At 45.8% G+C, this 12876-nt stretch overlaps 1 protein-coding gene across 1 annotated transcript; it reads right to left on the bottom strand.

The window, feature by feature from the left end:
* Window positions 1-3462: 3462 nt before the first annotated feature.
* On the bottom strand, window positions 3463-8791 carry LOC104032084 (C-type lectin domain family 2 member L-like). Its single transcript, XM_075708166.1, has 5 exons — window positions 8542-8791; window positions 7417-7515; window positions 6142-6293; window positions 5559-5662; window positions 3463-3574 (listed from the first exon to the last, which is right to left on the bottom strand). The coding sequence occupies exons 1-5, from the start codon at window positions 8789-8791 to the stop codon at window positions 3463-3465; spliced, it is 717 nt and encodes a 238-aa protein (XP_075564281.1).
* Between the last annotated feature and the right edge of the window lie 4085 nt (window positions 8792-12876).

Below are 12876 nucleotides of genomic sequence, written 5' to 3'. Positions count from 1 at the left end.
GAGACAGGATTTCTAAGGCTAGATGCATGTTAGTCAATCAAATGGTTCTGGGACAAACTGAATTTATATTCTTACTTTATGACTATGTTGTGTGTCACAGTACTGGTGTCTCTATTCCCCATACTAATTTGGCTTTCTGCATAGGAAACAAAAGAAGGCCTATTTCTGTAGTTGACAAGGTATCACCTAAGCCACAGCATCCACCAGGCCTGGTGGGAAAAACTGGAACTTCCCTCCAATAAGTCAGAAACTTGTCCTACAACTACCAACAAGAGAGGAAAGGTGGCAGGGACACGGACATGGACCATAGCCTCCACCAGCCGTGTTACTGCTCTCAGCTCCCAGCAAGCCATCCACTCACTACAGAGCAGCTGGCCCTTGCGGCTCCCTTACACCTGGTCTCAAACCATCCAGCTTGCAATTTAGGCAAAGCCCTGTTTTGAGGGACAGTGAGTTTATTAGCATATGGTTATGGAGCCCCAGCCAGTTTTGATGGCAGAGAACACATTTTGGCACATTCAATTCTTCTAGAATGGATGTGGCCTTAGAATAGCATCCTCAAAGTCTCCTGATAGCACATTTCATAGGACACCTGGTCAAAATATCACAGAAGTGCTGCAGAGCAACAATTCCCACTGCTAATGGGCATATGGGCTATATAGGTCCACATAAATCCTGAGCCCTGTACGTGAAATACCTTAAGGGCCTGAGATAAGGAATGTAAAACCATGACCACATACAGCACTGGGAAATGCATAGAGCACAATAGCTACAGCACTGCGCTGAACCCAAGGGAGCGGACGTGAGCATGTGAGGATTTTTTTGGTTTTCATTCCTGTCTTTGGTGATTATATGGCAACATTCCAGTCTAGAAGCTCCAGCACTACCACCAGCAGTACTGACAGTTCATGTCTCAACAGTACAACAAAATCAGCAGCACCGATACAACGCCAATTTCAACAGCTAATTCTCCATAGGTCCCATCAATATCTTCCTCTCTATTTGCCAACACGGCACAATCCCATCATCAGGGAAAGGAGAGCAACAAGTGAGTTTCCAGAGCAGATCAGCAGAAGACTTCATGAACAGCAGACTGGCATGTGCAACTGGCAATCCATAACCTTACAAGCTGTTGTACAAGCATGGTACTCAGAAATGAGAAGGAAAAGCATGCAGGGCAGAGTGTAGTAAATTAAAGCTCTGATGGTAAAAATGCACAGAAAAGGGGATTGCTTTTCATATGGATAGTATTTGGACATGCCATCTGGGAAAAAGGCAGTAGGGTTTGTGGGGTATAGAGATCTATGATTCTATGATTCTGTGTTAAGAGTGGACTGCCTATGGTGAACCAGCTAATCAGGACTGGAGTGTGTTTTGCATAAATAGGAATAAGAGAAAAAATCAATATCAATGCAAGCTAAAGTACAATAAGAATTTAACATTCTTTAAAATACGTGTGAAGAATACAGGAAAAGAATCATTTACTACTCTTGCATAAATTTAAATGAAACTTTCATTTTTTGAATATCAAAGGGGTGCGAAATATGATATTTTTAGAAATGTTCTTCAGGTAAACATGGCAACAGCAACTGTTTTGTCATCTCAAGCAACTTGGATGATACGCTAGAACTTCAATTTTATCAGTAAAGAACAGCAGTCTCACTGTAACAAACACACTTCTCAGATAATTCTAATAACTTATTTTGTGACTGTTTAGGGGCATGAACCTAACAGCATAATCATCAGTATTTTAAGAAATAGTATCATGAACTATCACCGGAGTGTCACTAAAAAGTCATGACAGTCATCCTGTTCTGCAGTGAAGGTGGTGTTGCACAGCCTAGGAATTTGCGTGACTGTAGCCTACTTGTCACAAAAATTGGAAGTCTGTCTGTCCACTGCATCCCATGGGAAGACATGCTGGGTGAGGGGTATGGAGGGACTTCTTCAGGAGGAGAGCTGCTCTGAAGGAAACTCAGAGCATGGGGCAAACAGACCACTCAGTCAAGGTGTGGTGTGGTACACTTGAACCATGGGCACCTTCACAGGTGGGCTTTAGGAAAAACGGGCTAGAAGATGAGGGACTGCACTTATTTGGCTACTGACGAAAGTAAGTTTGTCAGTCTGTAATCCCTCAGGCAGAGCTGAGGTAGGATCCTGTTTAATAGCTGTAGCTGTAGCTGTATCTTGTTGTGTGCAACAGGAGATCCTCTTCTGCAGTGATATTGCAAAGAAAATATTTCACCCTCTGCCTTCCTGACCCTGTTACTGCTGCCACCTTCCTTTTTGCCCATTTATCAATCACCCAATGCACTAAACAATGATACTGGGGAGGAAAACAGGAACAGTCACTACTTATGAAGAAATTGTTAGAAGCAACCCATGTTTATTTTCATCTCATCAGGATAACAGGTTTACTCCTTCACAGCTAGTTACACAGCAATGTAATGCTGGGAGCCATGCTCCAGTTTTCTCCAGGTACAAACATAAACATGGAAGAATTTAGGTTAGAAGGGACCTCTGGATATCATCTGATCTAACCACTTGCAAAAGCAGGCCAACTTCAAACATCAGGCTAGCTTTCAGCCTTGGTGTGTGTCAACAACATTCACAAGAGAAAGAAATTAATGCACAGTTTACATGAGCTCACAGATTACAATCCCATCTTTCCCTAGGATTTCCAATGCCAGGACAGCATTGCAGTAGCAGTGCTCAGGCATCTCTGAAGAGAGGTACCTGAGCCAGTGCTGGCTGCTGGAGTGGGACTGTGGGTGTCAGGTGCTGGGGGGAGAGTGCTTGTGTCTTCCCCTAGCCTGCAGTGCATGGGCTGTGCGTGTGCATTTCCCTAGCAAGCTCCAAGATGCACTAGCCCATGAGTATGAAGCCCTGGCTCTGGGCAGCAGTATCAGGTGGGCAGAGGGTCCATGCTGGTATTTGGAGGGAGTCCTGTAAGTGGGTGGTGCCTGTGAGAGGAGTGTGCGACTGTGTCTGCTTGCTAGTGAGCACCGAGCTGGACGTGCTGGTGAGTAGGAAACCTGTGGGGTGGGTAAGAGGGGCTGGGATCTGGGCAGGAATGTCAAATGGAGAGGTGCTGTGCTGGTACTCAGGGGATGTGTGAATGTGTCTGTGTGCTTGTGAACCCAGACTGAGAGAGACTTACAGAAATCTCGCTTTCCCCCTCTCCACCACTTTGAAGACCGTCTGTCACTAGCCAACAGCTATGAATATGAACATCAACAGTGTCATCCTGAATGGAGCCAAGAGCAGCACTCAGACCTCCTGTTGCAGCTGCTCATACCAGGGCTTTGGCTGCAGCTGCATTCGTTTCTTGCACTACAGCATGTGTCAGCAGCAAGGAGCACAGCCAGGCACTCTCTCAGAGAAGCTTCCTGAGTCACCTTCAGGGATCAATCCTTAGCACAGCTCTCTGAAAGACACTTCCTAACACAAGGTCCACGGATGTCACTGAAGAGATTTCTCACAGATCCATGGGGCAGGGACTTCGCAGCTGGAAGCACGGATGGCATCTGCCATCAGAACGGCGCAGTTCTGCACAGGGCTGTTGGACTGGACCCTGTGGGAGACACAAGCAGAGCACACAAGCAGAGGGAAGTTAGAGAGGGACCCCCACTTTGGCAAGGGGAAGAACACCTCACAGCTTTGGAGGTAGGAGCCTTGCTGAACTTCATGACCTCATGTCAGGGAAGACCCATCCTGGGACACAGGAGGTCTGGCAGTGGGGCTTGCTATGCACAGAGCTCACCGTGAGACTTTCAGTTAGTCAGTCTCCTCCTGGGCTGTCCATTTCACATTGCTAAAGTGAGAAAAGTCCTGTCCCACAGGGATTTTTTGCTGTTCCACTACAGGCATTTGGAGACCTTGGGACAGAAAGTATCAAGTATTCCAGTTTAAACCTGTTGTATAGGTATGTGGGAGGTGAAAGCCTCTGTTTCATCAACGTTACCCAATCAAGAATCCTTTCAGTGCAAAAGGGGATAACAGGAGGAAATTATTAAACAGAAATCCACAGAGACACAAACATGGTGCACATAAAATAACAGAGGAAATGGAAAAGACAAAAGGTTTTCAGCCACTAATTGATGGGCCATCAAGAAACTCCAGGCACAGCTTTAGAGAGGGACACCCTGGGCTTTGTAACTGATAAGAAGGGGGAGGAAAAAGAGGAACAGGAGGATTTGGGATATTTGAGGGGGGCCTGTGGGACTGTGCAAAACTTGTTGAGGAACATTTAGGGGAAGCGGGGTGAACAGAGAGGAGGGGACGAGCCATGTGTGAACAGTTGCTGATTCCGTGTAAGGACTTGTCTGACCCAGCCCTAGGCCTGACCACCGCAGTCTGTCCTGGCTTCTCATTAAACCCTTCCTTCACTGTCTCTCCCTGTAATCTCACTCCCTGCCCAGTGTGTGTCAGTGCTGTAAGGACGAGGTGCCAGCAACCGGGGCACCCTGTGAGTGGATGTGGTGCCGGCTCTGGAGTCAGAGGGGGGTGCAGGACCCCGGGCTGTGGTGTCAAGCGCTGGAGAGGGCGAGGGGCTCAGCCCAGCCCCTGGGTCAGGACCAGTGTGTGTGTCCCAGGTGCAGCTGCTGGGGGGACTGGGGCAAGTGGGGGGTTCAGGGCCAGCAGCTGGAGCAGGACTGAGGGTCACAGCCCATGTGCTGGGTGTCAGGTGCTGGGGGGAGAGTGCTTGTGTCTTCCCCTAGCCTGCAGTGCATGGGCTGTGCGTGTGCATTTCCCTAGCAAGCTCCAAGATGCACTAGCCCATGAGTACGAGGCCCTGGCTCTGGGCAGCAGTATCAGGTGGGCAGAGGGTCCATGCTGGTATTTGGAGGGAGTCCTGTAAGTGGGTGGTGCCTGTGAGAGGAGTGTGCGACTGTGTCTGCTTGCTAGTGAGCACCGAGCTGGACGTGCTGGTGAGTAGGAAACCTGTGGGGTGGGTAAGAGGGGCTGGGATCTGGGCAGGAATGTCAAATGGAGAGGTGCTGTGCTGGTACTCAGGGGATGTATGAATGTGTGTGCGCTTGTGAATCCAGAGAGCATTGTGTGTGTGCCTTCACTAGTGAACATCAATCCTGAGCAGCCAGAGAGGAGGAAGGGGACTTATCTGCCTATAGTTGTGCTTTGTGTGAGTCCTGGTAGCATTACATGTGCATGCTGCTGAAGGCAGTGCCTGTCTGTGGCAGTCTGTGCAGCCAGCTGTGTCAGTCCTTTGCTTGCATGTGTGTATGTATCCACGTCTGGGTTACAAGCTCAGCTTCACTACTGGTTGAACCCGCAAATGGGAAAGTAGCAGTTGTGTCCATCAGCCTGGGATAGAAACTCCCAGGTCTCTGGGTGCACCTGACTGGTCTCCAGCAGCCGGGCAGGAGGAACCCCTTACTTCTGGAGCTGCTAGAGCCTGCGGCCACTCTGAACATTCCTTAGCAGTTCTGTTCATTGTTGACGACATATGCAACATTTCATGTAAAAGGGTTATGGGAATGGGAAGGATCTCAAGCCCTTTACTTTATCTAACAATACAGAGGAAACACCATACTTACTGTTTGCCATCCAGTTTTGAGCCATCTTCCCAGGCCCAGTCACCACCAGTGCTATTCTGCAAACCAATCCAGTGGAATTCAGTGTGCATCGTCTGGAACAAGTCCTAGGAGGGATAGGGAGGCAGAGAGAGATCAGTAGACTTGGAGGAACCCAGTCAAGTCCTGGGTTCTGAGGGGGAAAGAATGGGGCACTGTTTGAGAGCAGGAGTTTTGGGGCCATTTCTCAATGTCCTTTGAATACCCATACCCTTCCTTCCTACAGGGACCTGCTTTGTGAGACAGCATTTGAGAGTGCCAGGCAGCCCCCTGACTGTGGCATCTGAGGGCTGATCCCATGACAAGCTCAGTGGAGGCAGGCAGAGAGAAGCGAGTCCCTCTTGCACAGGGGCCAAGGGAAAGCCTTGCCTCTGCCAGATGCAGGAAGGTGGTGGGTGGGTCCCAGTGCCTTGCAAAGGCCCTTTACACTCTCCCCTCCTCACAGAGGAGAAGAGCTGGGCAGTACAGTGCCTTGGACCTGCTCCCCATAATCCTACCATCCCGCATGGCAAAGGCCCTTGGCCCTTGCCACTGCAAAGGCACCTACCTTTTCGCCGGTATCGCTGATGACCAGGAGATGAGCTCCCTGTGCCCTGCAGGATTCCCGGCTGGAATTCCAGTCCTTCTTCTCCTTGGAGAAGGAGTAGCAGCTCCCTCTGTAGGCTACCCACTGCTCAGGGCAGCGTGGACATAGACAGCCTGCAAAAAAAATCATACATCTCTCTTCCCATTCATAGTCATAGCCTAGTTCATCACAAACAGATTTCACAAATGCACCCTCTCCAGAAAACTATTCTCCACAGTTACAGCAATACCATCCTTGGAGCTCTTCTGAGGCTTGCAAAGACAATGTAATTACCTGCATCAGAGTCTTTGAAGGGCTCTGTAAAGGGCATCCATTTTCCAGATTGGAAATAGGTGGGAGAGCATGTAGGGGTCTCTTGGAACCTTCCTTTTCCTTTCCAGCATTTTTACCTTTTTGTTTTTCCCTCCCATTTTTGTTCTGTCTTCTCCATATGAGCTTTGTCTTTGGCCCATGTTTCCCTCTGTCCAATGGGATAGGCAAAGCCCTGGCACCTGACAGGTTTGTGGCAGGTCACCCATTTCTATACAGCCTCCACCACTAGCACTGGCTGCTGCTAGGGCACATCCTGTAGCACATCTCTGAAGTACTGCTGCTTTGTACAAACAGCATTTCCGATTACTATAGTTGTCTGAACCTCAGTTTCATAGCATTCCATGGCAAGCTGGTCAAAAGACTTAAACTTGCCAGGAACAGTAATCATTTTATAGCAGCTGCTAGTCACACAGGTCTTGCAGTTTGAAGCACCCTCCTCTTCCTTCCTAACAGGAGAGCAGCTGGTGTTACTAGTCCATGGATGGCCACTGAACACCTCAGGGTTCATTCTCTTGCTGTACAGCACTGATCTCCAAATACACAGAAAAGAAATGGGCCTTCAGGTTATGTCCTCCAGCCTAGAGCTGTATTCATCAGGATGTAAATGTTCCTGAGTGGCTGAGCACCCAACACAGTGCGCTTGCTATACACTGAAGTCTACCAAGTCGTTCTTTCAAAGGCGTCTTTGATACCCTCTATGCCTTACTCTCTTGTTCCTGCTGAGGGCAGATCTAACTAACATATCTAACTAACCAAGCTTAACATTTAAAAATCTCAGAAAAAAGATGCAAGTCTTTTTTAAGAGAGAAAAGATACGTCCATGCTTTTTTTGGACCCCTGAGCAGATTTCCAAGAGCTCTGTTTTGCTCCCTGACAAAATTATAAATTCAGATCAAATATTTTCAATGGAGGAGATTTATTTACCCTTGATAATAAAACCCACTGTTGTTCCCAGCAATGCCAAGAAGATGATCCCTAGAATCACTGCAATAATCCAGCGGGTAGTACATGAAACAGGAGAATCTAACAAGAAGAAAAAAAACATAAATATGAGAAAGCTGAGACTTTCTCAATGGGATCGGCTCTAAAAATACAACTTACATCAAGCTGCAGTGTGTGTTTACCTCAGCCTGCACTCATGTCAGAGTCCAATACTGTCTGACAAGGTTCTTTTCAATATTCCACACACAGATGATTTAACGTTTAATACCAAATTTACCTATTTGAAGATACGTGATGTTACACAGGATTCTGATTTAGCAGAATGATACAGCTGTGTCCAAAGCACAGCACAAATGCAAATTACACTTAGCAGAATATAGCAATTTCAATACACAGCTGAATTACAATACAAATGTGGTTCTTATTGCAAAGCTCTATGATCTGCTCACTCTCACAACACTGGATGGCACCAAGAAGGAATATATGGGTTTAAGCAGCTCAAGCCTGTTGCTCTCTTCAAAACTCTTCTTGTCAGTGGTTGTACTCTGTGTTAGGCTGAGCCACATATATACTCTCCCCATGCTGGTCTGGCTAACTCAGGAAGACATTCACATTCTTTTCATTAACTCATCGGCAAAAATTTACACAACCAGCTGATCCACTCAACTGGTACAGCCAGTGGATCCACCCAACTGATACAACTGTTAATCTAAAAATAAGTACCTCTCTGGACCCCTTATCGTTAAGTTCAACTTCCTTTCTGACAGGCATGTTCAGTCACTGCATATGTCATGAGCACATTGCACTTGCCCATCTCCTTTGAGCCTTCTCCCATTATAGGGGCTTATTGATGTGAAGAGAAGTCCAATTATAATGACTGTTTTGATACAGCATCAACAGAAATTATTAAACCACACATTACTTTGTTGGAGGTGCAAGTCTCCAACTTTAACCTGCCTTGAACTGCCCATCCTTCCCAACTTCAAACAGCAGGATAGAAAAGAAAATAAAAAAAAAAATTTAGCATACAAATGCAAATCTCTAATTCAAACATGACATCAGTTAGACTGTTTTTTCAGTAATGCATACATCTTTCCTATTATTAACAGACTTTACCTTTTTTCTCGATGTTCTCCTCTCCTCTTTGGCTTCTTATCATCTGTTTTTTGGAAGAAGTGCTGTGTTTCACATTCAGATAGATGCGCTCCTTTTTATTCCCGTCACATGCTTTTAAGTGCTGCTTTTTTTCACTTTGCTTTACTTGGAATTTAGAAGTCCAATTAGCTACAATGTGCAGGTCTGGATCTGAATTTCCCTGAAGGTCAATAGAGCTTTCCTCCCAGCAGTTTGGAATCATTTCTAACAACAGAGCATATTACTAGCAGAAGAGTAATACATAGGAATTGTATGTCCTAAATCAGCTTTCTGGAATACAAAATCATTTAAGCAATGACAATAGCTCATGAAGAGCTTTGTCTTTTGTGATTAAACTGCTGCTATGACAGATGCTAGGTAGGTCAATGTTGCTTTCACAGGGAAGCGAAGTTATCTAGCATTCGCTGCATCAACTAATATAAGTAAGCAACTTAGGCTTGACCAAGATGACAAAGGTGAGGAATTAAATTTCCTTATGTAGCAAATAGATAGACATGGGTAATTCTAGTAGGATAATTTGCAGAACACATTTCCCTCTTTCGCTGCAAGCACCGTCAATAAAAGCAATACGGATACGTTTGGTATATATCAGTGACATATTGATTTAAAAACAGAAGTCCTTTGGGCATTTGGACAAGAAAATTGGGGGGGGGGGGGGTGTTACCTTAATTCCACAGAAGGAGGCTGAAATGTAATAGAAGAACAGGTGGTGCATCTGTCCTGGTCTCCATATGTGACTGCAGGATGACAAAGTGATCATTACCATCAGACTGAAATAGGGCAACCGAGAGATGAGAAAAAAGTATTGTGGCGACCCACACAGGAAACTTGCATTCTTTTACCCCAGCACAAGGCTTTACCATTTCTGAGTTATAGTGAAAAAACCTGTGCCTGCAATGGTCACACCAAACTCTGTTTGAGCTAGTTGTAATGTCATATTCACTGAGCAACAGAATACATTGAACTAGTTGAGTCTGTAGAATCCATTACTAAAATCATAGACTTGTACTGTCAGTTCTTTTCCTACAAGGAATTTCTCTGATCTGTCCAACAATATCAGTCTTTCCACCCAACTCTTTGGTCTGCGTAGAAAAAAGTTGCTAACGCCTACTTTACAGATAGGTTGGGACTTGGCTTCAGCTGGAAAAGAGAAATTATAGCACTTTCAGAACAGAAGAGGACTTCACATATCACTCATTTTGTTAATTCTGAGAATTAATCAAAATCTGGAAACATAATTCTATGAACATTTGCACATAATTGTTTTCACTTTACAGGTTACCAGGAACATATATGTTTGATTTTGAAAGATGAAAATATTTTCCATCCCTTTTCTTCATTTCTTTTCCCTTCTTTTTCTTCTTACTCCATTTCTTTCAAGGAACATAGACAAGAACTGGTTGAGGATGTAAAGGTTGGGGTTAGGCTTGGCTGCAGCAACCATAAGATGGTGGAGATCCAGAACCTGAAAAGATGGGGGAAAAAATTAAATGTAGACTCACAACCCTAGACTTGAGGATAGCAGACTTTGGCCTGCTCAGGAATCTGCTTTCAAGAATCCCATGGCAGACAGTCCTGGAGAGAAGAGGGGTTCATATTAGCTGGTTGGTTTTCAGCTCCTCTGAACTCAAGAATGGTCCATCCCCTATAAGTAGGATACAAAGCAAAGGTGGCAGTGGGCCTGCATGGATGAGCAAGGAGCTGCTGACTAAACTCAAACATAAAAAGGAAGTGTACAAGAGGTTGAAGCAGGGGCAGGTGACCCAGAAGGAATCCCCTAACTTGCAGGGATGGGGTTAGGAAAGCCAAAGCCCGCCTGGATTTGAATCTGATGAGGGATGTGAAGGGCAACAAGAAAGGTTTCTACAGGTACATCAGCAAGACAAAAACCAGGGAAAAATATGGGCCCGCTGCTGAATATACAGTGGAGCTGGTCACAAAGACATAGAAAAGGGTGATACACTCCGTGACTCGGTGCCTTGTTCATCTCAGTCTTTGCTGATTTGACTTACCTTCAGCAATCTCAGGTCTATGAAAACTATGAGAAAGCCCTGTGCGAGGTAGAATTATCCTTGGTGGAGGAGGATCACATTAGGGAGCATTTAAATGAAATGTACATACACAAGTCCATGGGCCCTGATGGGACACACCACAAGTGCTGCAGGAGCTGGCTGATGTCACTGCGAGGCCACTCAAAATAACCTTTCAAAGGTAATGGTGATCAGGAGAAGTCCCTGAAGACTGGAAGACAGAAAATGTGACTCCTGTCTTCAAGGAGGATCCAGGCAGCTGCCAGTCAGCCTGACATCAGCCCCTGGGAAGCTGATGGAGCAACTGATCCTAGAAACCATTTCCAGACACATGAAGGACAAGAAGGTGATTGGGGGGTAGTCAGCATGGATTTACAAAGGGGAAAACATACCTGACCTACCTGATAGCCTTCTACGATGAGGTGACTTGCTCCATGGATGAGGGGAGAGCTGTGGATATTATTTATCTTGACTTTAGTAAGGCTTTTGACACTGTCTCCTGCAACACCCTCACAGACAAGCTGATGAAGTATGGAGCTGGATAAGTAGACAGTGAGGTGGATTGAAAACTGGCTATAGGGCTGGGTCCAGAGGTTGTGACCAGTGGCATGAAGTCCAGCTGCGGGTCAGTGACCAGACACATGCTCCAGGGGTCAATACCTGTGTGCAGTGTGTGAGATCTTCATTTATGACCTTGAAAATGGGGCAGAGTGCACCCTCAGTAGGTTCTCAGATGATACAAAACCAAAAGGAGTGGCTGATACACCAGATGGTTGTCCCAACATTCAGAGAGACCTAGACAGGCTGGAGAAATGGCCAGAGAGGAACATCATGAAGTTCAACAAAGGTAAATGCAAAGTCCTGCACATGGTGAGGAACCAGTACACAAAGGGAGCCAACTGTCTGGAAAGCAGCTTTGCAGAAGAGGACCTGGGGGTTCCCAGCAGACACCAAGTTGAACATGAGCCAGCAATGTGCCCTCATGGCAAAGGTGGCCAACAGCCTCCTATGTTGCATTAGGCCAAATGCTGCCAGCAGGTCGAGCGAAGTGATACTTCCCCTCTACTCAGCACTGGTCAGGCCATGTATTGAGTACTGTGTCCAGTTCTGGGCTCCCCTGTACGACAAGGATATGGACTTACTGGAGCAAGTAGAAAAGGACCACTAAGATGATTAAGGGACTGAAGCATCTTTTATATAAGGAGAGACTGTGAGAGATGAGACTGTTCAGCCTGGAGAAGACAAGGCTCAGGGGGATCTCATCAATCAAAGCTTTTTCTTTTTTTTTTTTTTTATTTAGAGTGAGTGTGGTCAAAAACTGAAACAGGTTTCACAGAGAGGTGGTAAAGCCTCCATTTTTTAAGATATTCAAAAGCCAACAGGATAGTGTCCTTGGCAACTTCCTCTAGCTGACCCTGCTTTGAGCAGGGTGATCACCATAGCTGCCTTCCAATCTTAACTACTCTGTGACTTTGTGACAAGTAGTGAAATTTCAGTATGAAAGAGAAGAAGATGAAGGCTTAATGGAACAGACACCCGATTCCTCTACAGCAGCTTTAGAGTGGCAGGTAGGTTCTGTCTGGCATCCCAATAGAATAAGTCTTTGGCTACTGGAAGGGACTCCTTGGACTTAGTAAGTTAAAACAGACTTTAGTTTGCTCTGTCTTGTGCTGTTGATAAGGTCTAAAAGAGATTTTTCCCAGCCTCTGCATCCCAAAGGTCTCCTCCTCCTCCCTCACTCCACTTTGTGCCGTGTGTGGTTCAAGGACCTGGTGGATCTATGCCAGCTTCAGGAACAGTTCTGCAGGAGTGAGCCGCAGGATGCTGCTGACCCGTTTACATAGAAAAATTTAAGAGTCTATGGCTTTCAATATTTCAAACTCAACCCGACAGAGCATGAGCAATTGTAATGTAAATCATCTCTCTGGGGCCAAACAAGCTAGTACAGTTCTTCCTAGTAATTATACCACACACTTAAACTCAAAAGATCAGAATCGATTGTGCACACAGAAGAAATCCCATAAAGGATGAACATAGACTGGACAAAGAATTTTAGCATTGTTCTACAAATCTGTGGCTCCTTGTGGGCAGAATTTCAACACAAGCATCAGACTTATCACACTCCCCAGCAAGCTGGATCTAAATTCTGTTGTAGCTGACTGCATATTCTAGGGCAGGATGTTCTTCATTTAAAACACGGATGTATCAAAAAATTTAAATACGGAGTCCAGGATTAAATTCAATAAAAGGCTTCCTT

Source organism: Pelecanus crispus, chromosome 1 (genome assembly GCF_030463565.1).
Source record: "Pelecanus crispus isolate bPelCri1 chromosome 1, bPelCri1.pri, whole genome shotgun sequence".
In the NCBI taxonomy this organism is placed as follows: domain Eukaryota; kingdom Metazoa; phylum Chordata; class Aves; order Pelecaniformes; family Pelecanidae; genus Pelecanus; species Pelecanus crispus.
The sequence above is the reverse complement of the archived record's forward strand: the minus strand, read 5'-3'. Positions and strand labels throughout refer to the sequence as shown.